Genomic DNA, 27871 nt, shown 5'->3' on the forward strand with positions numbered 1-27871 from the left:
ATGCCAGATCCCGGGGACATCTTGATACTCCTCAGAGAAGCCCACAGCAAGGAAGATGGGCGATTTGAGATATTTCTCCGTTTTGTTGCTGGTCTCTCCTACCCACAGGCAGCTCGGCCCCTGGAGAAGTTTCTGGGTCCATTTCTTCATCAAACCACCTGCCGAGTGATTGACTGGGTGATGGAGAAGATTGAAGGACAGATTGGAAACACATGGAGCGAAACTGATAAAAGGAACCTCCTGAACACATTCCACTACCTGTTTGAGTCTCAGAATCAAGCACTGACTCGGACCACAGTGGGATCTGTGAAATCACTTACATTTAGTAGATTGACATTGACCCCAATTGACTGTGCGGTCCTGTCTCATGTCATTGGACTCTGTGAAACAATAAAAAAACTTGATCGAGGAGGCTGCTCCATTCAGTGTGAAGGACTCCAGCGGCTGGGACCCGTACTGCACAAATGCCAGGTGTTGAGGTAACGGTTTATTTGTCTCTAACTGTTGGGTGAATTGTAGAACAGTCAGGGATTGTGTTGCTCCGTAATGTAGGGAAACAAACAGTTCAGTTAAACCAGAGAGAAGCAGTTTCAACACAAATATGACCAATAATAAGAGGAACGGTCAGTAATTCCCTAAGGACCGGAGAATCTAAAATTAATCCTTTTGAACAAGTAGGGATTTTACAGTCTTTATCGAATCAGCAGAAACAGGTCACTGAGAGTCTGATAATTGAATTACAATAAATCACATTTAATAAGGCTGGACAGCAGAATGTAAATAAAATAGATAATCAGGCAGTAAAGATAAAATTCATTTAAAATATTTTCCACATCCACCATTTCAATTGGAAACAGGAGAGAAACCCGAGTTTAAATCACTAACATTTCGATATTTACTCCAATACCGTGCAGGGTGTGTCTTGTCGAGGGGGTAGTTTCCTGGATTGGGAATATTGGGGAATCGGGAATTCTTTCAGCTGTAAATGTTTACAATTATTCACAGTCCTGAACATTGAGTAAAGATTGATATTCAGGATCTTAAACCTGCCGCTGAAAAGGTTCCAATCTAACTGGAGTACAGACACACACCGGCCAGCGGTAGGGCCTCGCACACAGCGGGTGGCTCCTGGGTAAACCGGGGACAGTGAACCCGAGAATTCCCCATAATCTGCCCCCTGTGTGTTAGGCCCCGCTTGGGGAGGGAACTTCCAAAAATTCCCCAAAAACTGTCGGACCAGTTACACCTGAAATAAATCTAGAGCCAGTTTAATGGGAATAAAGTGAGAGACTCCGCTCCCCTATAAATTAGGAGCACAGGGACATTTAAAACTTGTAATGGGACAGAATAAGCTTTATTGCTGCAATTGATAAACATTCACTATAAGCCCACTGACTCCCACAGCTACCTGGAATACACTTCCTCACACCTCGCTTCCTGTAAGGACGCTGGTCCATTCTCCCAGTTTTTCCATCACTGCCGCATCTGCTCTGACAATGCCACCTTCCATACCAGTGCTTCCGACATGTCTTCCTTTTTCCTAAACTGAGGATTCCCCTCTACCGTGGTTGACATGGCTCCTGACCATGTCCATTCTATTTCCCGCCCTGCTGCTCTCACCCATTCCCCCCATCCCAGAACCACAATATAGTTTCTCTTCTCTTCACGTTTCACCCCACCAGCCACCGCATTCAACGGGTCATCCTCCACCAATACCGCCACGTCCAGCGAGATCGCACCACCAAACATATCTTCCCCTCACCTCCCCTTTTAGCATTCTGACGGGTTCGCTCCCTCCATGACACCCTGGTCCACTCCTCAATCACACCAACAAGGCATCCCCTCCCCATGACTCTTACCCGTGCAAGCGCAGGAGATGCAATACCTGCCCCTCATACCTGTTCCCTTCCCAATGTACAGGACCCCAAACACCCCTTCCAGGTGAAACAGCGATTTACTTGTTGTACTTGCAATCTAGTATACTGTATTCGCTGCTCACGATGGGGAGACCAAACGCAGATTGGGTGACTGCTTTGTGGAACACCTCCCCTCAGTCCGTAAGTGTGACCCCAAGCTTCTGATCGCCTATCGCTTTAATTCTCAGCTCCACTCTCACTCTGATCTCTCCATTCTCGGCCTCTTACAGTCTTCCAACAAAGCACAAAACAAGATTGAGTAACAGCACCTCATCTTTCAATTAGGCACTATACAGCAGAAATGAAACAAGTTTCTCCCAACATGATGAGGCTGGTCACTGAGCTCCAGGAGGGCAATTCCCAGTGTGGGCGAGTTGTCAACCCGCCGCCACGTGCCTTTCCCAAATATCAGGTCTGTCAGCGCTGAGCAGACCCGACACGTAGCAGTGGGGGAGGCAATCCAGCTCATTCTAACCATGTTAACAAAGGATTAACAACTATTGTCAGCTCACCATCAGAGTTTACCAGTTCACCCACGTGGTCCACGCTGCTCGGGGATCACGTCAGGTAAGCAGGGCGGGAGGTGAAAGGCCATGGAATCATTTCATTACTTGACAGCTGAAAATGTGCTCTAAAAGCTCCCCTCTCACATCTCTTCACTTCTCAAGCACAGAAGCTGTTGCTTACTGCATTTGGAAGACAGATTGAGCTTTATGCAGGTTGCAAGTGTTTGGAACAAACTCTCTATCCAGTGTCACCTCATTGGAACAACCTCTCTCACCATTGACATATTGCTTCTGACATCTCAAATTCACCTGCCATCTCTTACATCAGAATAGGTACGGTTTATACGGTCTCACCTTGGGCCTCAGAGTCTCATCACCATCAGCCCCAACACCTGCAGCACCAGGCACACCAGCACCAACAACAACACCAACCTGTTCCGCAACTCCTGATGCTGCACAGCACAGAGGGCATCAACACCCGGCCACATTGCTGATCTGGACTCCAGAGATGGCCTCACCATGGCCAGAGTTTCTTCACTTGATGCTGCACGCCCTGGATGACACATGGTGCGCCAGGTTAACACCAGCCCACACCAGCAACACAAAGCATCCCTACAATGCCCAAACCATTCCTGTCACACACATCAGCATTGCGGGGGTTACCGTTATGTCTCAGCATTCACTGCAACTCACTGAGCCACATCGAAAGGTGCACACAGGTATGTCCAAGAACGGAAAGTGTTGTAAATAAAGATTTCAATGTTTGACACCACATTAACAGAAACTTCATATGAACATTGGCTAAAACACACAACTGCCTACGCTTGTGTGTTGTTAGTTGGTATGCTTGGACTAGGATGAGGGTGAGTGTGAGGGGAGGCTCGTGAGATGGGTATGTGATATTATAGAGAGGGATGGGTGGAGGTGAAACGTAAGTTGGTGTGCGTATGGATGTTCAAGAGTAGGTTAGGGAAGGCAGAGTGAAGGGGATGTGATGAGAGGCACAGCAGGATGAGGTTCAGTGTGGCCTTGCAGTAACATTTTGTGATCTACTCAAACCATTGAAAGGATTGCGCCATACAGGCTGGTCCTCCTGACGACATCCTTGCTTCAGCCCCACTTCAACCCACTTCCTGCAATTCCCCAGAGTGAGGCCGTGACTCTCCTCCGACCCCGAGCCCACACGACATGATCCGACATCGCCCCACACGACCCGACCTGAAACCGACCCGACCCGACCTGAAACCGACCCGACCCGACCTGAAGCCCACCCAACCTGACCCCGACACCGACCTGACCCCAGCCCCACCCGACCCCACCCGACCCGACCCGGCCCCAGCTGTCCCCTAACCCCCAGGCCGGCCAGACCCAACCCTGACCCCAGCTGACCCGACCCAACCCCGGCCACACACGACACTACCCGACCCCGGCCCCAGCTGTCCCCTGACCCCTAGCCCGGTCAGACCCAACCCCGACCCCACCTGGCCCGGCCCAAACCCGGCCACACACGACACTACCCGACCACGGCCCCAGCTGTCCCCTGACCCCCAGCCCGGTCAGACCCAACCCCGACACCACCCGACCCGACCCAACCCCGGCCACACACGACACTACCCGACCCCGGCCCCAGCTGTCCCCTGACCCCTTGCCCGGTCAGACCCAACCCCGACCCCACCCGACCAGGCCCAACCCCGGCCACACACGACACTACCCGACCCCGGCCCCAGCTGTCCCTTGACCCCCAGCCCGGTCAGACCCAACCCCGACCCCACCCGACCCGACCCAACCCCGGCCACACACGACACTACCCGACCCCGGCCCCAGCTGTCCCCTGACCCCCAGCCCGGTCAGACCCAACCTCGACCCGACCCCACCCAAACCCGGTCCCAGCTGTCCCCTGACCCCCAGCCCGGCCAGACCCAACCCCGGCCCCACCCAACCCGACACAACCCCGGCCACACACGACACTTCTCGACCCCGGCCCCAGCTGTCCCCTGACCCCAAGCCGGGTCAGACCCAACCCCGACCCCACCCGACCCGACCCAACTCCGGCCACACACGACACTACCCGACCCCGGCCCCAGCTGTCCTCTGACCCCCAGCCTGGTCAGACCCAACCCCGACCCCACCCGACCCGACCCAACCCCGGCCACACACACTACCCGAACCCAGCCCCAGCTATCCCCTGACCCCCAGCCCGGTCAGACCCATCCCCGACCCCACACGACCCGACCCCGGCCACACACGACCCTCCACCGACCCCGGCCCGGCCCGACCCTCCACCAACCCTTACCAGACCTCACCACATCTGACACGACCCCAGCTCCGCCTGACTCGACCCGAACCGTACCCGACCCCAAACAACATGACCCCAGCCCCATCTGTCCCCGATCCCCAGCCCCGCCAGACACAACCCTGACTGGACCCGACCCCAGCCACACCTGACCCGACCCGACCCCAGCCACATCCGTCCCTCCACCGACCCCGGCCCCTCCCGACCCTCCATCGACCCCGAACCCACCCAACTCTACCACGACCCCACTCAATCCTCCACTGACCCCGGCCCCACCTGACCCCGGCCCCACCCAACCCTCCACCGACCCTGGCCCCACACGAAGCTCCACCGACACTGGCCGCAGCCGACTCTCCACCGAACCCGGCCCAACACATCCCTCCACCGACCCCAGCCCCTCCCGACCCACCACTGATCCCAGTCCCACCCGACCCTCCACCGCTCCCAGCTGACCCTCCACCGACCCCTGCCCCATCCGACCCTCCAATGATCCCGGCCCCACCCGACCCTCCACCGACCCCACCCGACACCGGCCCCACCCTCCACCGACTCCGGCCCTACCCAACCCTCCACCGACTCCGGCCCTACCCGACCCTCCACCGACCTCGACCCTACCCGACCCTCGACCGACCCCGGCCCCACCCGAACCTCCACCAATCCCGGCCCCACCCGATCCGCCACCGAACCCGGCCTCACCCAACCCTCCACCGAAACCGGCCCCACCCGACACTCCACCGATCCTGGCCCCACCCGACTCTCCACCGACCCTGACCCCACCCGACCCTCTATCAACCCCGGCCACTCCCGACCCACCACCGAACCCGGCCCCAAGTGATGCTCCACCGAACCTGGCATTTACCCGACCCACCACTGACCGTGGCCATACCGAACCTCCACCAACCCCACCTAAACCTCCACCGACCCCTGCCCCACCCAGCCCTCCACTGACCCCACCCGACCCCGGCCCTACCCTCCACCGACCCCGGCCCCACCCAAACCTCCACCGACTCCCACCCCACCCGACCCTTGACTGAACCGGGCCCCACCCGACCCTCCAGCGACCTCACACGACACTCCAGCGACCCCGGCCCCACCTGACACTCCACCGATCACACCCGACACTCCACCAACGTTTTCCTCACACGACCCTCCACTGGCCCCCGCCCCACCCGACCTTCCACCTACCTTTTCCTCACCCAACCCTCCACCGACACCGGACCCACCCGATATTCCACCGACCCCACCCGACCCTCAACCTACCTTTTTCTCACCCGACTCTCCACCGACCCCGGCCCCACCCGACCCTCCACCAACCCCGGCCCCACAAGACGCTCCACCGACCCTGGCCCCACATGACCCTCCCCTGACCTGACCCCACCCGACCCGCCACTGGCCCAGCATGACCCGACCCCAACCCCGACCCCACCGCGCCCTCCACTGACCCCGGCCTCACCCGATCCTCCAGCGACCCCGGCCCCACCCGACCATCCACTGACCCCACCAGACACATCAACGACCCTGGCCCCACCCGACCCTCCACCGACCCCGAGCTCACCTGTCCCTCCACCGATACTGCACGACCCTACACTGACTCCGGCACCAGCCGACCCTCCATCGACACCGACCCCACCCGACCCTCCCCCGACTCCACCCTCAGCCGACCCACACCGACAACGGCCCCACCCAAACCTTCAACGACCCCGGCCCAACGTGACCTGACACCGACCCCACCCGACCTTCCTCCGACCCCACCCGACCCGACCCAGAACCCGGCCCCACCCGGACATCCACCGAACCCGGCAGCACCCGACCCTCCACCGATGCCACCCGACCCTCAACCGACCCCGGCCCCACCCGATCCTCTACTGATCCCGGCCCCACCCGACCCCGGCCCCATCCATTACCGACACCGGCCCCACCCAACCCCGAACCCACCTGACAATTCACCGAACCTGGACCCACCCGACTCTCCACCGACCCCAGTGGACCACTGCCCCACGCACTACCGACGCCGGCCCCATCCGACCCCGAACCCACCCGAGCATTCACCGAACCCGGACCCACCCGACCCACCACCGACCCCACCCAACCCCGAACCAACCCGACCCTCAACCGACCCCAAACACACCCGACCCTCCACCGACACCGGCCCCACCCGACCCTCCACCGACCCCAGCCCCACCCGAGCCTCCACCGACCCAGGCCCCACCTGACGCTCCACCCACCCCGGCCCCATCCGACACTCCACCTACCCCATCACCACCGGACCCTCCACCGACCCCAGCCCCTCCCGAACCTCCTCTGACCCCACCCAAAACGACACCGACCCCGGCCCCACCCGAACATCCACCGAACCCGGCCTCACCTGACCCGTCACAGACCCCGGCCCCACACGACCCTCCACCAACCCCGACCCCACCTGAACCTCCACCGACACCACCCCACCCAACCCTCCACTGACCCTTGTCCCACACGACCCTCCACCGTCCATGGCCTCACCCGACCCACCACCGACCTCAGCCCCACAAGACCCTCCACCGACCCTGGCCCCACACGACCCTCCCCTGACCCGACACCACCTGACCCTCCACTGGCCAAGCATGACCCGACCCCAACCCCAACCCCACTGCGCCCTCCACTGACCCCGGCCTCACCCGACCCTCAACCGACCCCGACCCCACCCCACACTCCTCCGATCCCGGTCCCAACCAACTTTCCAGCGACCCCGGCCGACCCTCCACCGACCACACACGACCCACCACCGACCTCGACCCAACCCAACCTTCCACCGACCCCGCGCCCCCCCGAACCTCCACAGACCACGACCCCACCCGAAGATCCACCAACCCCGGACCCACACGACCCTCCACTGACCCCAGCCCCATCCGATCTGACCACGGCCCCACCCGACCCTCCCCCGACCCCGGCCCCACCCGAACATCCACCGAACCTGGCCTCACCTGACCCTCCACCAACCCCGAACCCACCCGATCCTCCAACAACCCTGGCCCCAACCGAACGCCCACCGACCCCACACAACCATCCACAAAAACTGGCCCTCCCGACTCTCCAGCGACCCAATCCCCACCAGACACTCCACCAACCCCGGCCCCACCCGAACCTCCACTGACCCCGGCTCCACCCGACAATCCACCGAACCCACCCGACCCTCCAGCGACCCCAATCACACCAGACTCTCCACCTCACCCGACCTCACCCGACACTCCATGGACCACACCCGACCCCCCCCTGACCCCACCCGACCCTGCACCGACGTCGACCTCACCCGACACTCCATGGACCCCACTCGACCCTCCCCTGGCCTCACCCGACCCTCCACCGATCCCGGCCCCACCCGACACTCCACCGACCCCGACCCCACCTGATCATTCACAGACCCCGACCCCACCAGACCATCCACCGACCCCGGCCCCACCCGAATCTCCACCGACCCTGACCCCACCCGACCCTCCACCGAATCCGACCCCACCCGAACCCACCCGACCGTCCACCGACCACACCCGACCCTCCAACATCCCAGGCCCAACCCGACCCTCTGCCGACCCCAGCCCCAAATGACACTCCACTGACCCCAGCCCCAACTGACCCTCCCCCGACCCCAGCTGACCCTCCACCGTCCCCGGCCTCACCCAAAACTTTCCCGACCCTGGCCCCACATGATCCTCCAATGACCCCAGCCCCACACGACCCAGCCCCGAACCCGGACCCGCCCGACCCTCCAGCGACCCCGGCCCCACCCGACCCTCCAGCGACCCCGGCCCCACCCGAACCTCCACCGACCCCGGACCCATCCGACCCTGCACCGAACCCGGACCCACCCGACCTTCCCCCAACATCAACTGACCCACCACCGAACCCGACCACACCCGAACATCCACTGACCCCACCCGACACTCCACCGACCCTGGCCCCTCCCGACCCACGAACGACCCTGGCCCCACCCGACCGTCCACCGGCCCTACCCACCCTCCACCGACCCCGAGCACACCTGACCCTCCACCGATCCCACCCGACCCTACACTGACTCCGGCCCCACCCGACCCTCCATCGACACCGACCCTCCCACGACCCTCCACCGACCCCAGCCCCAGCCGACCCACCACCGACAACGGCCCCACCCAAACCTTCACTGACCCCGGCCCAACGTGACCTGACACCGACCCCACCCGACCCTCTTCCGACCCCACCCGACCCGACCCCGAAACCGGCCACACCCGGACATCCACCGAACCCGGCAGCACCCGACCTTCCACCGACCCCACGCGACCCTACCCACTACCGACGCCGGCCCCACCCGACCTCGAACCCACCCGAAACTTCACCGAACCTGGACACACCCGACTCACCACCAACCCCACCCGACCACGGCCCCACGCACTACCGACGCCGGCTCCACCCGACCCCGAACCCACCCGACCATTCACCGAACCCGGACCCACCCGACCCACCACCGAACTCACCCGACCCTCCACCGACCCCGAACACACCCGACCCTCCACCAACCCCGGCCCCACCCGACACTCCACCGAACCCGGCCCCACCCGACCCTCCACCGGCCCAGGCCCCATCTGACCATCCACCGACCCTGGCCTCACCCGACCCTGCACCGACGCCTCCCGACCCTCAACCGACCCCGGCCCCATCTGATCCTCAACCGACCCCGGCCCTACCCGATCCTCCACCGACCCCGGCCCCACCCACCACCGACGCCGGCCCCACCCGACCCCGAACCCATCCGACCCTCCACCGAACCTGGCCCCACCCGACCCCGGCCCCACCCACTACCGACGCCAGCCCCACCCGACCACGAACCCACCCGATCCTCCACCGACCCCGAACACACCCGACACTCCACCGACCTCGGCCCCACCTGACACTCCACTGAACCCGGCCCCACCTGACCCTCCACCAACCCAGGCCCCACCTGACCCTCCACAGAACCTGGACCCACCCGACCCTCCAATAACCCTCAACCGACCCCACCCGACTCTCCACCGAAACCGACCCACCCAACACTCCACTGACCACACCCGACCCTCCACGAACCCTGGCCACACCCGACCCTCCACTGAGCCCGACCACACCCGACCACGCACCGAACCAGGCCCCACCCGACCCTCCACCGACCCCGGCACTGCCCGACGGTCCACCAACCCCAGCCCCACCTGACCCTCCACCGACACCTTCCGACCCCGGCCCCACACGACCCCGGCCCCACCCGAAACTCCACCGGCCCTGGCTCCATCCAACCCAGCCTCGACACCGGCCCTACCTGACCCTCCACCGAACTGCCACCGACCCCCCACCGACCCGGGCCCCACCCGAACTTCCACCGACCCGGTCACGACCCGACCCTCCACCGACCCCGGCCCCACCCGACACTCCAACGACTCCAGCCCCACCTGACCCCCCACCGACCCCGACCCCACCCGAACCCCCACCCACCCCGGCCCCACCCGACCCTCCACCGACCCCGACCCAAACCGACCACCCGTCGACCCTAGCCTCACCCAACCCCCCACCGAACCCGGCGCCACCAGAACCCCCACTGACCCCGGCCCCACCCGTCCCTCCACCGATCCCGACCCACCAACGAGCCCGGCCCCTCCCGACCCACCAATGACCCCGGCCCCTACCGAACCTCCACTGACCCCGGCTCCACCTGACACTCCACCGAACCCACCCGACCTTCCAGCGACCCCGAACCCATCAGACTCTCCACTGAAACCGACCGCACCCGAACCTCCATGGACCCCACCCGGCCCCACCCGACCCTCCACCGACCCCGACCCCACCCAAACCTCCAATGAGCCCACCCAACCCCGGCCCCACCCGATTCTGGCCACACCCGACCTTCCACCGACCCCGACCACACCCGACCCTCCACAGACCCCAACCACACCTGACCCTCCACCGACCCCGGCCCCACCCAACCCTCCACCGACCCCAGCCCCACCCGAATCTCCACCGACCCTGACCCCACCTGACCCTCCACCGAAACCGACACCACCCGACCCCACCCAACCGTCCACCGACCACACCCGACACTCCAACATCCCAGGCCCCACCCGACCCTCCACTGACCTCAGCCCCAAACGACACACCACCGACCCCAGCCCCACCCGAACCTCCACCAATCCCGGCCCCACCCGATCCGCCACCGAACCCGGCCTCACCCGACCATCCACCGAACGCGGCCCCACCCGACAGTCCACTGATCCTGGCCCCACCCGACTCTCCACCGACCCTGACCCCACCCGACCATCTACCAACCCGGCCACTCCCGACCCACCACCGATCCGGGCCCCAAGTGATGCTCCAGCGAAACTGGCCCTTACCCGACACACCACTGACAGCGGCCACACCGAACCTCCACCAACCCCACCCGAACCTCCACCGACCTCTGCCCCACCCGGCCCTCCACTGACCCCACCCGACCACGGCCCCACCCTCCACCGACCCCGGCCCCACCCGACCCTCGACCGAACCGGGCCCCACCCGACCCTCTAGCGGCCCCACACGACACTCCACCGACCCCGGCCCCACCCGACACTCCACCGATCACACCCGACACTCCACCGACGATTTCCTCACCCGACCCTCCACCGGCCCAGCCGCACCCGACCCTCCACCTACCTTTTCCTCACCCGACCCTCCACCGACCCCGGACCCACCCGACACTCCACCGACGTTTTCCTCACCCGACCCTCCACCGGCCCAGCCCCGCCTGACCCTCCACCTACCTTTTCCTCACCGAACTCTCCACCGACCCCGGCCCCACCCGACCCTCCACCGACCCGGCCCCATCAACCCTCCACCAACCCCGGCCCCACCCGACCCTCCCCCGACCCCACACGACCCATCACCGACCCCGGCCCCACAAGACTCTCCACCGACCCTGGCCCCACACGAACCTCCCCTGACCCGACCCCACCCGACCCTCCACTGGCCAAGCATGACCCGACCCCAACCCCGACCCCACTGCGCCCTCCACTGACCCCGGCCTCACCCGACCCTCCAGCGACTCCGGCCCCACCTGAACCTCCACCGACCCCGGCCCCATCCGACCCTGCACCGAACCCGGACCCACCCGACCTTCCCCCGACACCAACTGACCCACCACCGACCCCGACCACACCCGACCATCCACTGACCCCACCCGACCCACCAACGACCCTGGCCCCACCCGACCCTCCACCGAACCCGGCCCCTCCCGACCCACCACCGACCCCGGCCCCACTCACCCTCCACCGACCCCGAGCACACCTGACCCTCCACCGATCCCACACTACCCTACACTGACTCCGGCCCCACCTGACCCTCCATCGACACCGACCCCACCCGACCCTCCCCCGACCCCAGCCCCAGCCGACCCACCACCGACAACGGCACCAACCAAACCTTCACCGACCCCGGCCCAACGTGACCTGACACCGACCCCACCCGACCCAACCCCAAACCCGGCCCCACCCAGACATCCACCAAACCCGGCAGCACCCGACCCTCCACCGACGCCACCCGACCCTCAACTGACCCCGGTACCAACAGATCCTCTACCGACCCCGGCCCCACCCGACCCTCCACTGACCCCACCCGACCCCGGCCCCACCCATTACCGACGCCGGCCCCACCCAACCCCGAACCCACCCGACACTTCACTGAACCTGGACCCACCCGACTCTCCACCGACCCACCCGACCACGGCCCCACACACTACCGACGCCGGCCCCACCTGACCCCGAACCCACCCGACCCTCCTCCGAACCTGGCCCCACCCAACCCTCCACCGACCCCACCCAACCCCGAACCCACCCGACCCTCCACCGATCCCGAACACACCCGACCCTCCACCGACCCCGGCCCCACCCGACCTTCCACCGACCCAGGCCCCACCTGACCCTCCACCGACCCCACCCGACCCTCCACCGACCCCACCCGACCCTCCACCGACCCCGGCCTCACCCAACGCTCCACCCACCCCGGCCCCACCCGACACTCCCCCTACCCCGTCACCACCCGACCCTCCACCTACCCCAGCCCCACCCAAACCTCCTCTGACCCCACCCAAACCGACACCGACCCCGGCCGCGCCCGAACATTCACCGAACCCGGCCTCACCTGACCAGTCACCAACCCCGGCCCCACACCACCCTCCACCAACCCCGACCCCACCTGAACCTCCACCGACCCCACCCCACCCAACCCTCCACTGACCCTGGTCCCACACGACCCTACACTGACCATGGCCTCACCCGACCCACCACCGACCCCGGCCCCACAAGACCATCCACCGAACCTGGCCCCACACGACCCTCCCCTGACCCGACCCCACCCGACACTCCACTGGCCAAGCATGACCCGATCCCAACCCCGACCCCACTGCGCCCTCCACTGACCCCGGCCTCACCCGACCCTCAACCGACCCCGACCCCACCCCTCACTCCACCGACCCCGGTCCCACCCGACATTCCAGCGACCCCGGCCGACCCTCCACCGACCACACGCGACCCACCACCGACCTCGACCCAACCCAACCCTCCACCGACCCCGCGCCCCCCCGAACCTCCACCGACCACGACCCCACCCGAAGATCCACCAACCCCGGACCCACACGACCCTCCACCGACCCCAGCCCCATCCGATCTGACCACGGCCCCACCCGACCCTCCCCCTCCCCCGGCCCCACCCGAACATCCACCGAACCCGGCCTCACCTGACCCATCACTGACCCCAGCCCCACACTACCCTCCACCAACCCCGACCCCACCTGACCCTCCACCGACCCCGAACCCACCCGATCCTCCAACAACCCTGGCCCCAACCGACCGCCCACCGACCCCACACAACCATCCACAAAAACTGGCCCTCCCGATTCTCCAGCGACCCAAGCCCCACCAGACACTCCACCAACCCCGGCCCCACCCGAACCTCCACTGACCCCGGCTCCATCCGACAATCCACCGAACCCACCAGACACTCCAGCGACCCCAATCACACCAGACCCTCCACCTCACCCGACCTCACCCGACCCTCCATGGACCACACCCGACCCTTCCCTGGCCCCACACGACCCTCCACCGACCCCGACCTCACCCGACACTCCATGGACCCCACTCGACCATCCCCTGGCCTCACCCGAACCTCCACCGACCCCGGCCCCACCCGACCCTCCACCGACCCCGACCCCACCTGACCATTCACAGACCCCGATCCCACCAGACCATCCACCGACCCCGGCCCCACCCGAATCTCCACCGACCCTGACCCCACCCGACCCTCCACCGAATCCGACCCCACCCGAACCCACCCGACCGTCCAATGACCACACCCGACCCTCCAACATCCGAGGCCCCACCCGACCCTCTGCCGACCCCAGCCCCAAATGACACTCCACTGACCCCAGCCCCAACCGATCCTCCCCCGACCCCAGCTGACCCTCCACCATCCCCGGCCCCACCCAAAACTTTCCCGACCCTGGCCCCACATGATCCTCCAATGACCCCAGCCCCATACGACCCAGCCCCGAACCCGGACCCGCCCGACCCTCCAGCGACCCCGGCCCCACCCGACCCTCCAGCGACCCCGGCCCCACCCGAACCTCCACCGACCCCGAGCACACCTGAGCCTCCACCGATCACACCCGACCCTTCACTGAATCCGGCCCCACCCGAAACTTTCCCGACCCTGGCCCCGCACGATCCTCCAATGATCCCAGCCCCACATGACCCAGCCCCAAACCCGGACCTCCAACGACCCCGGACCCACCCGACCCTCCAGCGACCTCGGCCCCACCCGAACCTCCACCGACCCCAGCCCCATCCGACCCTGCACCGAACCCGGACCCACCCGACCTTCCCCCGACACCAACTGACCCACCTCCGACCCCGGCCACACCCGACCATCCACTGACCCCACCCGACACTCCACCGAACCCGGCCCCTCCCGACCCACCACCGACCCCGGCCCCACCCACACTCCACCGATCCCGAGCACACCTGACCCTCCACCGAACCCATCCGACCCTACACTGACTCCGACCCCACCCGACACTCCATCGAAACCGACCCCACCAGAATCTCCCCCGACACCAGTCCCAGCCAACCCACCACCGACAACGGCTCCACCCAAACCTTCACCGACCACGGCCCAATGTGACCTGACACCGACCCCACCCAACCCTCCTCCGAACCCACCCAACCTGACCCCTAACCCGGCCCCACCCGGACATCCACCGAACCCGGCAGCAACCGACCCTCCACCGATGCCACCCGACCCTGAACCGACCCCGGCCCCACCCGATCCTATACCGACCACGGCCCCACCCGACCCCACCCACTACCGGCGCCGGCCCCACCCGACCACGAACCCACACGACCCTCCACCGACCCCGAACACACCCGACACTCCACTGACCTCGGCCCCACCCGACCCTCCACCGAACCCGGCCCCACCTGACCCTCCACCGACCCTGGCTCCACCCGACCCTCCACTGACCCTCAACCGACCCCGACCCCACCCGACGCTCCACCGAAACTGCCCCACATGGCACTCCACTGACCACACCCGACCCTCCACCAACCGCGGCCACACCCGACCCTCCACTGACCCCGACCACACCCGACCACGCACGGACCCTGACCCCACCCGACGCTCCACCGACCCCGACCCCTTCCGTCCCCGGCCACACACGACCCCGGCCGCACCCGAACCTCCACCGACCCTGGCTCCATCCAACCCAGCCTCGACGCCGGCCCCACACGCCCCTCCACCAACACCGGCCCCAACTGACCCTCCACCAAACTGCCACCGACCCCCCACCGACCCGGGCCCCACCCGAACTTCCACCGACCCGGACACCACCCGACCCTCCACCGACTCCAGCCCCACCTGACCCCCCACCGACACCGACTCCACCCTTACCCCCACCCACCCCGGCCGCACCCGACCCTCCACCGACCCCGACCCAACCCGACCACCCATCGACCCCAGCCCCACCCAACCCCCCACCCAACCCGGCGCCACCAGAACCCCCACTGACCCCGGACCCACCCGACCCTCCACCGATCCCGACCCACCAACGAACCCAGCCCCTCCCGGCCCACCAACGACCCCGGCCCCTCCCGAACCTCCACTGACCCTGGCTCGACCCGACACTCCACCGAACCTACCCGACCCTCCAGCGACCCCGAACCCACCAGACCCTCCACCGAAACCGACCGCACTCGAACCTCCATGGACCCCACCCGGCGCCACCCGCCCTCCACCGACCCCGACCCCACACGAACCTCCAATGACCCCACCCAACACCGGCCCCACCCGATCCTGGCCACACCCGACCTTCCACCGACACCGACCCCACCTGACCCTCCACCGACCCCGGCCCCACCCAACCCTCCACTGAGGGTGGGGTCGGTGGAGGGTCGGGTGGGTCCGGGGTCGGTAGAGGATTGGGTGGGGCCGGGTTCGGTTGAGGGTCGGGTGGCATCGGTGGAGGGTCGGGTGCTGCCGGGTTTGGTGGATGTCCGGTTGGGGCCGTGTTCGGGGTCGGGTGTGGTCAGTGTCAGGTCAGGTTGGGCTGAGGTCGGTGAAGGTTTGGGTGGGGCCGTTGTCGGTGGTGGGTCGGCTGGGGCTGTGGTCGGGGGAGGGTCGGGTGGGGTCGGTGTCTGTGGAGGGTCGGTTGGGGCTGGGTTCGGTGGAGTTTAATTTGGGGCTGGGGTTGGTGGAGGGTCGGGTGGGGCCTGAGATGATGGAGGGTCGGGTGTGGTCGGTGGACGGTCGGGTGGGGTCGGGTGGGGCCGGGGTCGGTGGAGGGTCAGGTAGGGTCGGTGTCGGTGGAGATTCAGGTGGGGCAGGGTTCGGTGGAGGGTCAGGTGGGGTCAGGGTCTATGGAGGGTCGGGTGGGGTCGGAGTTGGTGGAGGGTCGGGTGGGGCCGGGATCGGGTGGGGTCGGGTGGGTTCATTGGAAGTTCGGGGTCGGTGGAGGGTCAGGTGGGGCCGGGGTCAGTGGATGGTCAGGTAGGTCCAGGTGGGGTCTATGAAGGTTAGGGTGCGTCAGTTTTGATGGAGGATCTGGTGGGTTCGAGGTCGCTGGAGGGTCGGGTGGTTTCGGTGGAGTGTCGGGTGGAGCCAGGGTCAGTGGAGGTTCGGGTGGGGCCGGGGTCGGTCGAGGGTCGGTTGGGTTCGGTGGAGGGTCGCGTGAGGCCGGGGTCGGTGGAGGTTCGGGTGGGGACTTTGTCGGTGGAGGGTTGTGTGGGGCCGGGGTCAGTGGAGTGTATGGTGGGGATTGGGTTGGTGGAGTGTCAGGATGGCCAGTTTTTGTGGGGGGTCGGTGGGTGGTCGGTTGGGGCCAGGGTTGGTGGAGGGTCGGGTGAGGCCGTGGTCAGTGGACTGTCGGGTGGGTTCGGGGTCGGTTGTGGGTCGGGTGGTGTCGGTGGAGGGTCGGGTGGGGCCAGGGTCGGTGGAGGGTCGGGTGGGGCCAGGGTCGGTGGAGGGTAGGGTGGGGCCATGTTCGGTGAAGGTTCGGGTGGGTTCAGGTCAGTCCAGCGTCGGTAGTGGGTGGGGCCTGGGTCGGGTGTGTTCGGGGTCGGTGGATGGTCGGGTGGGGCCGGCGTCGAGGCTGGGTTGGATGGAGCCAGGATTGGTGGAGTTTCGGGTGGGGCCGGGGTCGTGTGGGGCCGGGGTCGGAAGGGATCAGGGTCGGTGGAGGGTCAGGTGGGGCTGGGGTTGGTGGACGGTCGGGGTCGGTGGAGGCTCGGGTGGGGCCAGGGTCGGTGGAGTGTCAGGTGGGGCCTGGGTCGGTGGAGGGTCGGGTGGGGCCGGGGTCGGTGGATGTCCGGTTGGGGCCGGGTTCGGGGTCGGGCGTGGCCAGTGTCAGGTCAGGTTGGGCTGAGGTCGGTGAAGGTTTCGGTGGGGCCGTTGTCGGTGGTGGGTCGGCTGGGGCTGTGGTCGGGGGAGGGTCGGTTGGGGTCGGTGTCTGTGGAGGGTCGGGTGGGGTCGGGGGAGGGTCGGTTGGGGCTGGGTTCGGTGGAGTTTAATTTGGGGCTGGGGTTGGTGGAGAGTCGGGTGGGGCCTGGGATGTTGGAGGGTTGGGTGCGGTCGGTGGACGGTCGGGTGGGGCCGGGTGGGGCCGGGGTCGGTGGAGGGTCAGATGGGGTCGGTTTCGGTGGAGGGTCGAGTGGGGCCGGGGTCGGTGGAGATTCGGGTGGGACCGGGTTCGGTGGAGGGTCAGATGGGGTCAGGGTCTATGGAGGGTCGGGTGGGGTCAGTGTCGGTGGAGGGTCGGGTGGGGCCGGGATTGGGTGGGGTCGGGTGTGTTCATTGGAGGTTCGGTGTCGGTGGAGGGTCAGGTGGGGCCGGGGACGGTGGAGGGTCAGTTTGGGATGGGTGGGCTCCATGAAGGTTCGGGTGCGTCAGTTTCGGTGGAGGATCTGGTGGGTTCGAGGTCGCTGGATTGTCGGGTGGTTTCGGTGGAGTGTCGGGTGGAGCCGGGGTCAGTGGAGGTTCGGGTGGGGCCGGGGTCGGTGGAGGGTCGGGTGAGTTCGGTGGAGGGTCGGGTGAGGCCGGGGTCGGTGGAGGTTCGGGTGGGGGCTTTGTCGGTGGAGGGTTGGGTGGGGCCAGGGTCAGTGGAGTTGCTGGTGGGGATTGGGTCGGTGGAGGGTCAGGAGGGCCAGTTTTTGTGGATGGTCAGGTGGGGTCGGTGGGTGGTCCGTTGGGGCCAGAGTCGGTGGAGGGTCGGGTGATGCCGTGGTCAGTGGACTGTCGGGTGGGGTCGGGGTCGGTTGTGAGTTGGGTGGGGTCGGTGGAGGGTCGGGTGGGGCCAGGGTCGATGGAGGGTCGGGTGGGGCCAGGGTCGGTGGAGGGTCGGGTGGGGCCGGGTTCGGTGAAGGTTCGGGTGGGTTCAGGGTCAGGCCAGCGTCGGTAGTGGGTGTGGCCTGGGTCGGGTGTGTTCGGGGTCGGTGGAGGGTCGGGTGGGGCCGGCGTCGAGGCTGGGTTGGATGGATCCTGGGTCGGTGGAGGTTCGGGTGGGGCCAGGTTCATGTGCGGCCGGGGTCGGAAGCGGTCTGGGTCAGTGGAGGGTCAGGTGGGGCTGGGGTTGGTGGACGGTCAGGGTCGGTGGAGGGTCGGGTGGGGCCAGGATCGGTGGAGTGTCAGGTGGGGCCTGGGTCGGTGGAGGGTCGGGTGGGGCCAGGGTCGGTGGTGGGTCGGGAGGGGCCGACCCCCCACCGACCCCGGCCCCTCCAGCGACCCCGACCCCACCCAAACCCCCACCGACCCCGGCCCCACCCGACCCTCCTCCGACCCCGACCCCACTCGACTACCCACCGAAAATGGCCGCACCTGCCACTCCACTGACCCCGGCCCAACCCCAGCCGACCCTGACCCCGGCCCCACACGACCCCGGTCCCACATGACCCCAGCCCCACCCGACCCCGACCCCACCCCACCCTCCTCCGACCCGACTCTCCAGCAACAACGGCCCCACCAGGCCCTCCACCGACCCCGAGCCGACCTGACCCCTAATCCACCCGAACCTCCAGCAACCCGACCCTCCGACGACCCAGACCCCACCCAACCCTCCACCGACCCGACCATCCACCGACCTTGGACAGACCCCACCCTCCACCGGCCCCAACCCCACCCGACACCGACCCCACCCGCCCCTCCATCGACACCAGCCCCGCTTGACGCCCCACCCACAACGACCCCACCCGACTCTCCTCTGACCCCGGCCCCACACAACCCTCCACTGACCTCGGCACGACCCCACCCGACCCCGGCCCTACCCGACCCTCCACCGAACCGGGCTGCACCCGAACCTCCACCGACACCGGCCCCACCCGACCCTCCACTGACCGCGGCCCCACCCGACCCTCCACCGAACCGCCACCGACCCCCCACCGACCCCGGCCCCACCCGACCCTTCACCGACCCCGTCCCCACCAGAACCTCCATCGACGACAGACCCACCTGACCCCCGACCCTTCCCGAACCCACACCAACCCCAGCCCCACCCGACCCTCCATAGACCGCGACCCAACCTGACCACCCACCGACCCCAGCCCCACATGACCCCCCACCGAATCCGGCACCTCTCGAACCCCCAATGACGCCGGCCCCTCCCGACACCGCCCCTGCCCGACCCTCCACCAGCCCCGCCCTACCCTCCACTGACACCGGCCCCGCCCGACACTCCACCGACTCCGACCCCACCCGACCCTCCACCGACCCCAAACCCACCCAACCATCCTCCGACCCCGGCTCCACTTAACCCTCCAGTGAACTCGGCCCGACCCCACCCGACCCCGGCCCCACCCGACCCTGGCACCACACGACCCCGGCGCCACCCGACCCCGAACCCAGACCACCCTGCACCGACCCCTCCCTCCACCAACACCGGCCCCACCAGACCCTCAACGGACCCCGACCCGACCTGACCCCTACCCCTCCAGCAACCCGACCCGACCTCCCACTGCCACCGACACCACCCAACACTCCACTGACCCGAACCTCCAACGACCCTGGCCCCACCCGACCCTCCACCGACACCGGCCCCAGCCCACCCTCCACCGACCCCGATCCCCACCGACCCCAGCCCCACCTGACCCGCCACCGACCCCACCCAACACGAACCCCACAGGACCCTCCACTGACCCCGAAACCACCCGATCCTCCACCGACTCCGGCCACACCCGACCCTCCACCGATCACGGACCCACCCAAACCTCCACCGAACCCGGACCCACCCGACCCTCCACTGACACCATATGATCCCCCACCGACACTGTCCCGATCCTTCCCCGAACAGGACCACACCCGAACCTCCACCAAACCCGCCCCCACCCGACCATTCCCCGACCGCGACCCCACCCGACCCTCCACCGACTCTGGCCCCACCCGACCCAAACCCGACACCACCAGACACTCCACAGTCCCCCCCCACCTGACACTCCACCGAAACCAACCCCGACCCCACCTGACCCTCCGCCGACACCGGCCGCACCCGACCCTCCACCGACACCGGCCCCACCCGGCCCTGCACCGACCCCAGCCCCACCCGACCCAACACCGACCCAACACGACGCTCCACCGGCCCCACCCGACCCGACCCCGACCCCAAACCCACCCGATCCTCCACCGACCCCGGCCCCAGCCGACCCTCCACCAACCCCACCCGACCCGACACTCCACCGACTCCAGCCCCACCCGACCATCCATGCACTTCGGCCCCACCCGACCATCCACCAACCCCGGCCCCGCCCGACCCTCCACCGGCCCCGGTCATGCCCGACCCTCCACCGACTCCTGCTCCACCCGAACCTCCAGCGACCCCAGCCCCACCCGACCCAACACTGACCCCGGCCCCACCCGACCCGCTTCCGATGCCGGCCCCACCGAACCCTCCAGCAACCCCGGCCCCACACGAACCGCCTCCGACGCCGGCCCCACCTGACTCTCCACCGACCCCGACCCCACCCAACCCTGGCACCACCCGACCCTCCACCGACCCCGACCCATCCACACCCCACTAGACACTGGCCCCACCCGACCTCCACCGACCCCGACCCATCCACACCCCACTCGACCCTGGCCCCACCCGACCCTCCACCGACCCCGACCCATCCACACCCCACTCGACCCTGGCCCCGCCCGACCCTCCACCGACCCCGACCCATCCACACCCCACTCGACCCTGGCCCCACCCGACCCTCCACCGATCCCGGCCTCACCCGACCCGACTCCGAACCAGACTAAACCCGAATTGCCTCTGACACCAGCCCCATGTGACATGTTCCTGAACCACACCGCACCCAACCGACCACCGACCCCGACTACACCCGTCCCGCCTCGGACACCAGCCCCACCCGACCTGACCCTGAACCAGACCAAACCCGACCCAGGTCCCGCCCGACCCCAACCACCACTGAATCCAGCCCGACACATCTGCCCAGGGGGGAAATCAGGCGGAAACCGGGTGATTAATGTCCTGAAGTAATTTCAGTGATTGCTGTAATATCATAGAGAGAAAAATATATCAGACCCGGGCATTGATTCAGTTTGTTTTCTCTCCCTGTTTGTGTTCAGACTGGGTAATAATAAACTGGGAGATTCAGGAGTGAAACTAGTGTCTGCGTCTCTGAGGAAACCGGACTGTAAAATACAGACACTGGGGTAAGTACCAGACTGTGTGAGATTGTGTTTATAATAACTGGATGCCTGACACTGAACATTATTATTAGTATCAGGAATAGTGTTATTAATAACCTCTGGGGATTTACCCTGATTCCTGTTATTTCTCTCTCTGATCACCAGGTTGAATGGTGTCAGTCTCACAGATTCTTGTGCCGAGGATCTCGCCTCCGCTCTCAGTACAAACCGCTCACTGATGGATCTGAACCTGAGTTATAACAAACTGGGAGATTCAGGAGTGAAACTGCTGTCTGCGGCTCTGAGGAAACCGGACTGTAAAATACAGAAACTGCAGTAAGTACCAGACTGTGTGAGATTGAGTTTATAATAACTGGATGTCTGACACTGAACATTATTATTAGTATCAGGAATAGTGTTATTAATAAACTCTGGGGATTTACTCTGATTCCAGTTATTTCTCTCACTGATTCCCAGTCTATGGTCTGTCGGTCTCACAGATTCTTGAGCCGAGGTTCTCGTCTCCTCCGCTGGCCCCGGCGACAACTGACCCCGACCCCAACCGACCCTCCACTGACACTGGCCCCACACGAACCTCCACTGACCCCGGCCCCACCCGCCCCTCCACCGACACCGGACTCGCCCGACCCTCAACCGATCCCAGCCCTGCCCAAACCTCCCCGGCCCCGGCTGACCCATCACCGACCGCGGCCCCACCAGACCCACCACCGATCATGGCCCCACCCGACCCTCCACCGACACCACCTGACCCCGACCCTCCATCGAACCAGCACCCACCCGACCCTCCCACAACCCCAGCCGCACCCGAACCTTCACTGACCCCGGCCCCACCCGACCCTCCACCAACCCCGCCGACCTCGGCCTCACCCGACCCGACCCGCCACTGACCCCGGCCCCACCTGACACAACCCAAAATGACCCTCAACCTACGACGGCCCGACACGACCCCACCCGAACCGCCAGCAACCCCGACCACACCCGACCCTCCCCTGACTCCGCACGACCTGGGCCCCACCCAACCCTCCACCGACCCCAGCCGCACCTGACTCCCCACTGACACCGGCCCCACCCGAACCTCCACCGACACCGGCCACACCCAACCCGACCCCGGCCCCAGCCGAACCTCCCCCGAACCCAAACTACCCTCCCCCGACCGCGGCCCTACCTGACCCAACCCCACCCGATCCTCCACCGACCCAGCCCCACACGACCCTCCACCGAATCTCTACCGACCCCGGCCCCACCCGATCCTCCACCGACCCTGGCCCCACCCGACCCTCCACCGACCCCGGCCCGCCCCTCCCCTGACACCGACGTGACCACGAACAAACTAGGCATTCCACTGACACTGGCCTCACCCACCCGTCCCCGGCCCCACCTGAACCTCCCCCGACTCTGGCACCACCCGACCCTCCCCCGGCCCCACCCGACACTCTAATGACCACGGCCCCACCTGACCCTCCACCGACCACAGCCCCATACAATCACCCACCGACACCAGCCCCACCCGACCCTCCAATGACCCCGGCCCCACACGACCCCGGCACCTGCCCGACTCCTGTCCCGACCCCGGCCCCACCCGACACTCCCCCGATTCCGGCCCGACCCTCCCCCGACCCCATCCCAACCCCAGCCCCACCTGACCCGACCACAATCCCACCCGGCCCTCCACCGACCCCCGCCTCAACCAACCCGACTCCGTCACCACCCAACCCTCCACCGACCCCGACACCACCCGACCCTCCACCGACCCCGGCCCCACCCGATCAGTCACCGACCCCACCTGACCCTCAACCGACCCAGGCCCCACCCGTACCACCACTTACCCCGGCCCGACCCGACCCTCCAGCAACACCACCCGACCCTCCACCGACCCTGGCCGCACCCGACCACCGCCCCACCCGACACTCCACTGACCCCGGCCCCACCCAACCCTCCACCAACCCTCCCCCGGCCCCAACCGCCCCTCCACCGACCCCGGCCCCACCCATCCTCGACCCCATCCGACCCTTCACCGACTCTGAATCAACACGACCCTCCACCGACCCCGAACCCAACCGACCTCCACCGACCCCGGACCCACCCGACCCTCCACCGACCCCGGCCCCACGTGACCAGACCCCGTCCCCACCCGGACCTCCACCGAGCCAGGCCCCACACGACCCCACACCGACCCCGACCCTCCACCTTCCCCCGACCCACCCGACCATCCACAGACCCCGGCCCCAGCTGATCCTTCACCGACTCCGGCCCCACCCGACCCCGGCTCGACCCCCATCCCGACACAGGCCCCACCCGGACCGACCCTCCACTGACCCCATCCGGAACCCAGCCCCACTCAACCCTCCACCAACCCCGGACCCACACGAACAGACCCCGACCCCACTCGACCTCCAACGACCCCGCTCCCTCCCGACCCTCTACCAACCCGACCCGGCACTGATCCCGGCCCCACCTGACACAGCCCGAAATGACCTTCAACGTACCACGGCCCGAAACGACCCCACCCGACACGCCACCAACCCCGGCCCCACCCGAACCCGACCCCACCCGACCCGCACCCGATTCCGGCCCCACCCGACCCGGGACCCTCCCACCCTCCACCGACCCCAGACCCACCCGACCATCCACCAATCACAGCCCCACCCAACCCTCCACTGACCCCGGCCCCACCCGAACTCGGCCCTGTCCCGACCCCAGACCTGACCCCGGCTCAACACGACCCGAACCCGGCCCGAACCTCCGCCGACCCCATCCGGACCCAAGCCCCACCAACCCTCCACCGAAACTGGCCCCACCCGACCCGACCCCACCTGAACCTCCAATGACCCCGGCCCCACCCGACCCTCCTCCGACACCGACCCCACCCAACCCGCCACCGACCCCGGCCCCACCCGACACACCAGCGACACCGGCCCCACCCGACCCGACCCCACCCGACCCTCCACCCACGCCGATTCCACCCGACCCTCCCCCAACTCTGCCCGATGCTCCCCAGACCCTGGCCCCACCCGACCCCAGCCCCACCTGATCATCCATCGACCCCGGCCCCACCCGACCCTCCACCAACCCTCTACCGACCCAGGCCCCACCCAACCCTCCACCAACCCCAGCCGCACCTGACTCCCCACCGACACCGGCCCCACCCGAACCTCCATTGAAACCGGCCACACCCAACCCGACCCCGGCCCCAGCCGAACCTCCTCCGTACCCAAATTACCCTCCCCCGTCCGCGGCCCTACCCGGCCCAGCGCCACCCGATCCTCCACCAACCCTGCCCCACACGACCCTCCACCGAATCTCTACCGACCACAGCCCCACCCGATCCTCCACCGACCCCGGCCCCACCCGACCCTCCACTGACCCCGGCCCACCCCTCCCCCGACCCCGACGTGACCACGAACAAACTCGGCAGTCCACTGACACTGGCCTCACCCAGCAGACCACACCCGACCCTCCACTGACCCCAGCCACTCCCGGACCACCACCGACCCCGGCCCCACCCTACCCTCTAACGACCGCATCCGACCGTCCACCGACCCTGGCCCCACCAGAACCCCGCCCAACACGAACGTCCAACGACCGCGGACCCACCCGACCCTCCACCGATCCCGGCCCCACCCGACCCTCCACCGACACCGGCACCACCCATCCCCGACTCCACCCGACAGTCCAGCGACCACAAACCCACCCGACACTCCAACGACCCCGAAACCACCCGACCCTCCACCGACCCCGGCCCCACCCGACCCTCCACCGACCCCGGACCATCCCGATACACCACCGACCCCGATCCTCCACCGACCCCGGACCCAGCCGACCCTCCACCGACCCCGGCCCCAACCGACCCTGGCCCTGGCACTACCCCGTTCCCAACACCGACCCCACCCGACCATCCAACAAATGCAGCCCGACCCAACCCACCACCAACCCCGGCCGCACCCGACCCGACCCCGCCCTCACCCGTCCCTCCAATTACCCCGGCCCCACCCAAGCCTCCACCGACACCGACCCCACCCGACTCTCCAACGATCCCGGCTTCACCCGATCCTCCACCGACACCGGCCCCACCCAACCCCCACCAACGCCGATCCCACCCAACCATCCCTCGACCCCACCTGACCCACCCCCGACCCCGGCCCCACCCGATCCTCCACTGCCCCTCTACCGACCACTGCCAGACCCGACCCTCCAGCGAACCTGGCCCCACCTGACTCCCCACCGACCATGGCCCCACACAACCCTCCTCTGACACCGGCCGCACCTGACCCGTCCCCGGCCCCACCCGACCCTCCCCCGACTCTGGCACCACCCGACCCTCCCCCGGCCCCACCCAACCCACCCCCAACCCCGGCCCCACATGACCCACCACCGACCCCGGCCCCACTTGACCCTCCACCGACACCGGCCCCACCCGAACCTCCAACGACCCCACCCGACACTCCATCGACCCCGGCCCCACCTGACCCTCCACCGACACTGGCCCCACCCGACCCTCCACTGACCCAGAACCTCTACCGTCCCTCCACCAACCCAGCCCGCACCCAACCCTCCACCTACGCTGGCCCCCAGCACCCTCCACCAACCCCGGCCACACCCGACCCTCCACTGACCACGACCCCACCCGACCCTCCACTGACCCCGGCCCCACCCGACGCTACACCGACCCGACCCCACCCGACCCTCCACCAAGCCTGGCCCCTCCCGACGTGCCACCGCCCCCGACCCCAACCGACCCTCCCGCGACCCTCCACTGACCACGGCCCCACGCGTCCCTCAACCGACCCAGGCACCACCCGACCCTCCCCCGACCCCGGCCCCACCTGACCTGCCACTGACCTCACTTTATTAATAAACTCTGGGGATTTGCTCTGATTCCTGTTATTTCTCTCTCTGATCCGCAGTCTGGATGCTAACCGTCTCAGAGATTCTTGTGCCAAGGTTCTCGCCTCCGCTCTCAGTAGAAACCGTTCACTGACGGGTCTGGACCTGGGTAATAATGAACTGGGAGATTCAGGAGTGAAACTATTGTCTGTGGCTCTGAGGAAACCGGACTGTAAAATACAGAAACTGTGGTAAGTACCAGACTGTGTGAGATTGTGTTTATAATAACTGGATATCTGACACTGAACATTATTTTTAGTATCAGGAATAGTGTTATTAATAAACTCTGGTGATTGACTCTGATTCCTGTTATTTCTCTCTCTGAACCCCCGGCTGCGTAATGTCGGTCTCACAGATTCTTGTGCCAAAGCTCTCGCCTCTGCTCTCAGTACAAACCGCTCACTGAGGATTCTGAACCTGGGATCAAACTCCTTCACAGACCAATCTGTCCCCGCTCTCCGCCGCCTCATACTGACCTGCCGGAGTCTGGAGTGGATCTGGTGAGTGTTTGTGTTAATGTTTAATGTAATCAATCAAATATCAATGGGACTCAGTCACTTTACTGGGTAATATTTGTCTGTAATAATTATTGGAATAATAACCCCAGTCTCGCGGTTATTTACACTGCTGTTCAATCTGTTTATTTCCTGTTTGATCTTTAATCTGTTTCAGGCTGTGTCGGAATCAGTTCAGTTCATCTGGACAGAAACAGCTGGAATTACTGCAGGGAAGAAGACGCAGACTGAGAGTGGAATTCTGAACAGTCCAAGTGATGACGTCACTGCTCCCATTGGGTGAACATTCCAAGTGATGCTGTCACTGCTCCCATTGTGTGACCATTCCAAGTGATGATGTCACTGCTCCCATTGTGTGACCAGTCCAAGTGATGACCTCACTGCTCCCATTGTGTGACCATTCCAAGTGATGACGTCACTGCTCCCATTGTGTGACCACTCCAAGTGATGATGTCACTGCTCTCATTGTGTGAACATTCCAAGTGATTCCGTCACTGCTCCCGTTGTATGACCATTTCCGGCCGTTGATTTGATTTTAATTTTATTTAAGGGTTTCCAGCTCGAGCTGAT

The 27871-nt window shown here is 66.0% G+C and overlaps 1 protein-coding gene across 1 annotated transcript; it reads left to right on the plus strand.

Moving 5' to 3' along the window:
- LOC147091352 (NACHT, LRR and PYD domains-containing protein 3-like) lies at positions 1-27546 on the plus strand. Its single transcript, XM_085976511.1, has 5 exons — positions 1-479; positions 21819-21905; positions 22047-22217; positions 26807-26977; positions 27459-27546. The coding sequence occupies exons 1-5, from the start codon at positions 1-3 to the stop codon at positions 27544-27546; spliced, it is 996 nt and encodes a 331-aa protein (XP_085832637.1).
- Positions 27547-27871: the final 325 nt, after the last annotated feature.

This window comes from Somniosus microcephalus, unplaced genomic scaffold (genome assembly GCF_052327205.1).
Source record: "Somniosus microcephalus isolate GS21.2 unplaced genomic scaffold, FLI_Smic_1.0 unresolved_chr3, whole genome shotgun sequence".
Lineage (NCBI taxonomy): Eukaryota > Metazoa > Chordata > Chondrichthyes > Squaliformes > Somniosidae > Somniosus > Somniosus microcephalus.

Excerpts from the sequence above, each read along its gene's own strand:
- LOC147091352 (XM_085976511.1), top strand. The coding sequence starts at position 1 with ATGCCAGATCCCGGGGACATCTTGATACTCCTCAGAGAAGCCCACAGC. Across the intron at positions 21,906-22,046 it reads TGTAAAATACAGACACTGGG|GTTGAATGGTGTCAGTCTCA; the intron begins GTAAGTACCAGA and ends TCTGATCACCAG. Across the intron at positions 26,978-27,458 it reads TGTAAAATACAGAAACTGTG|GCTGTGTCGGAATCAGTTCA; the intron begins GTAAGTACCAGA and ends AATCTGTTTCAG.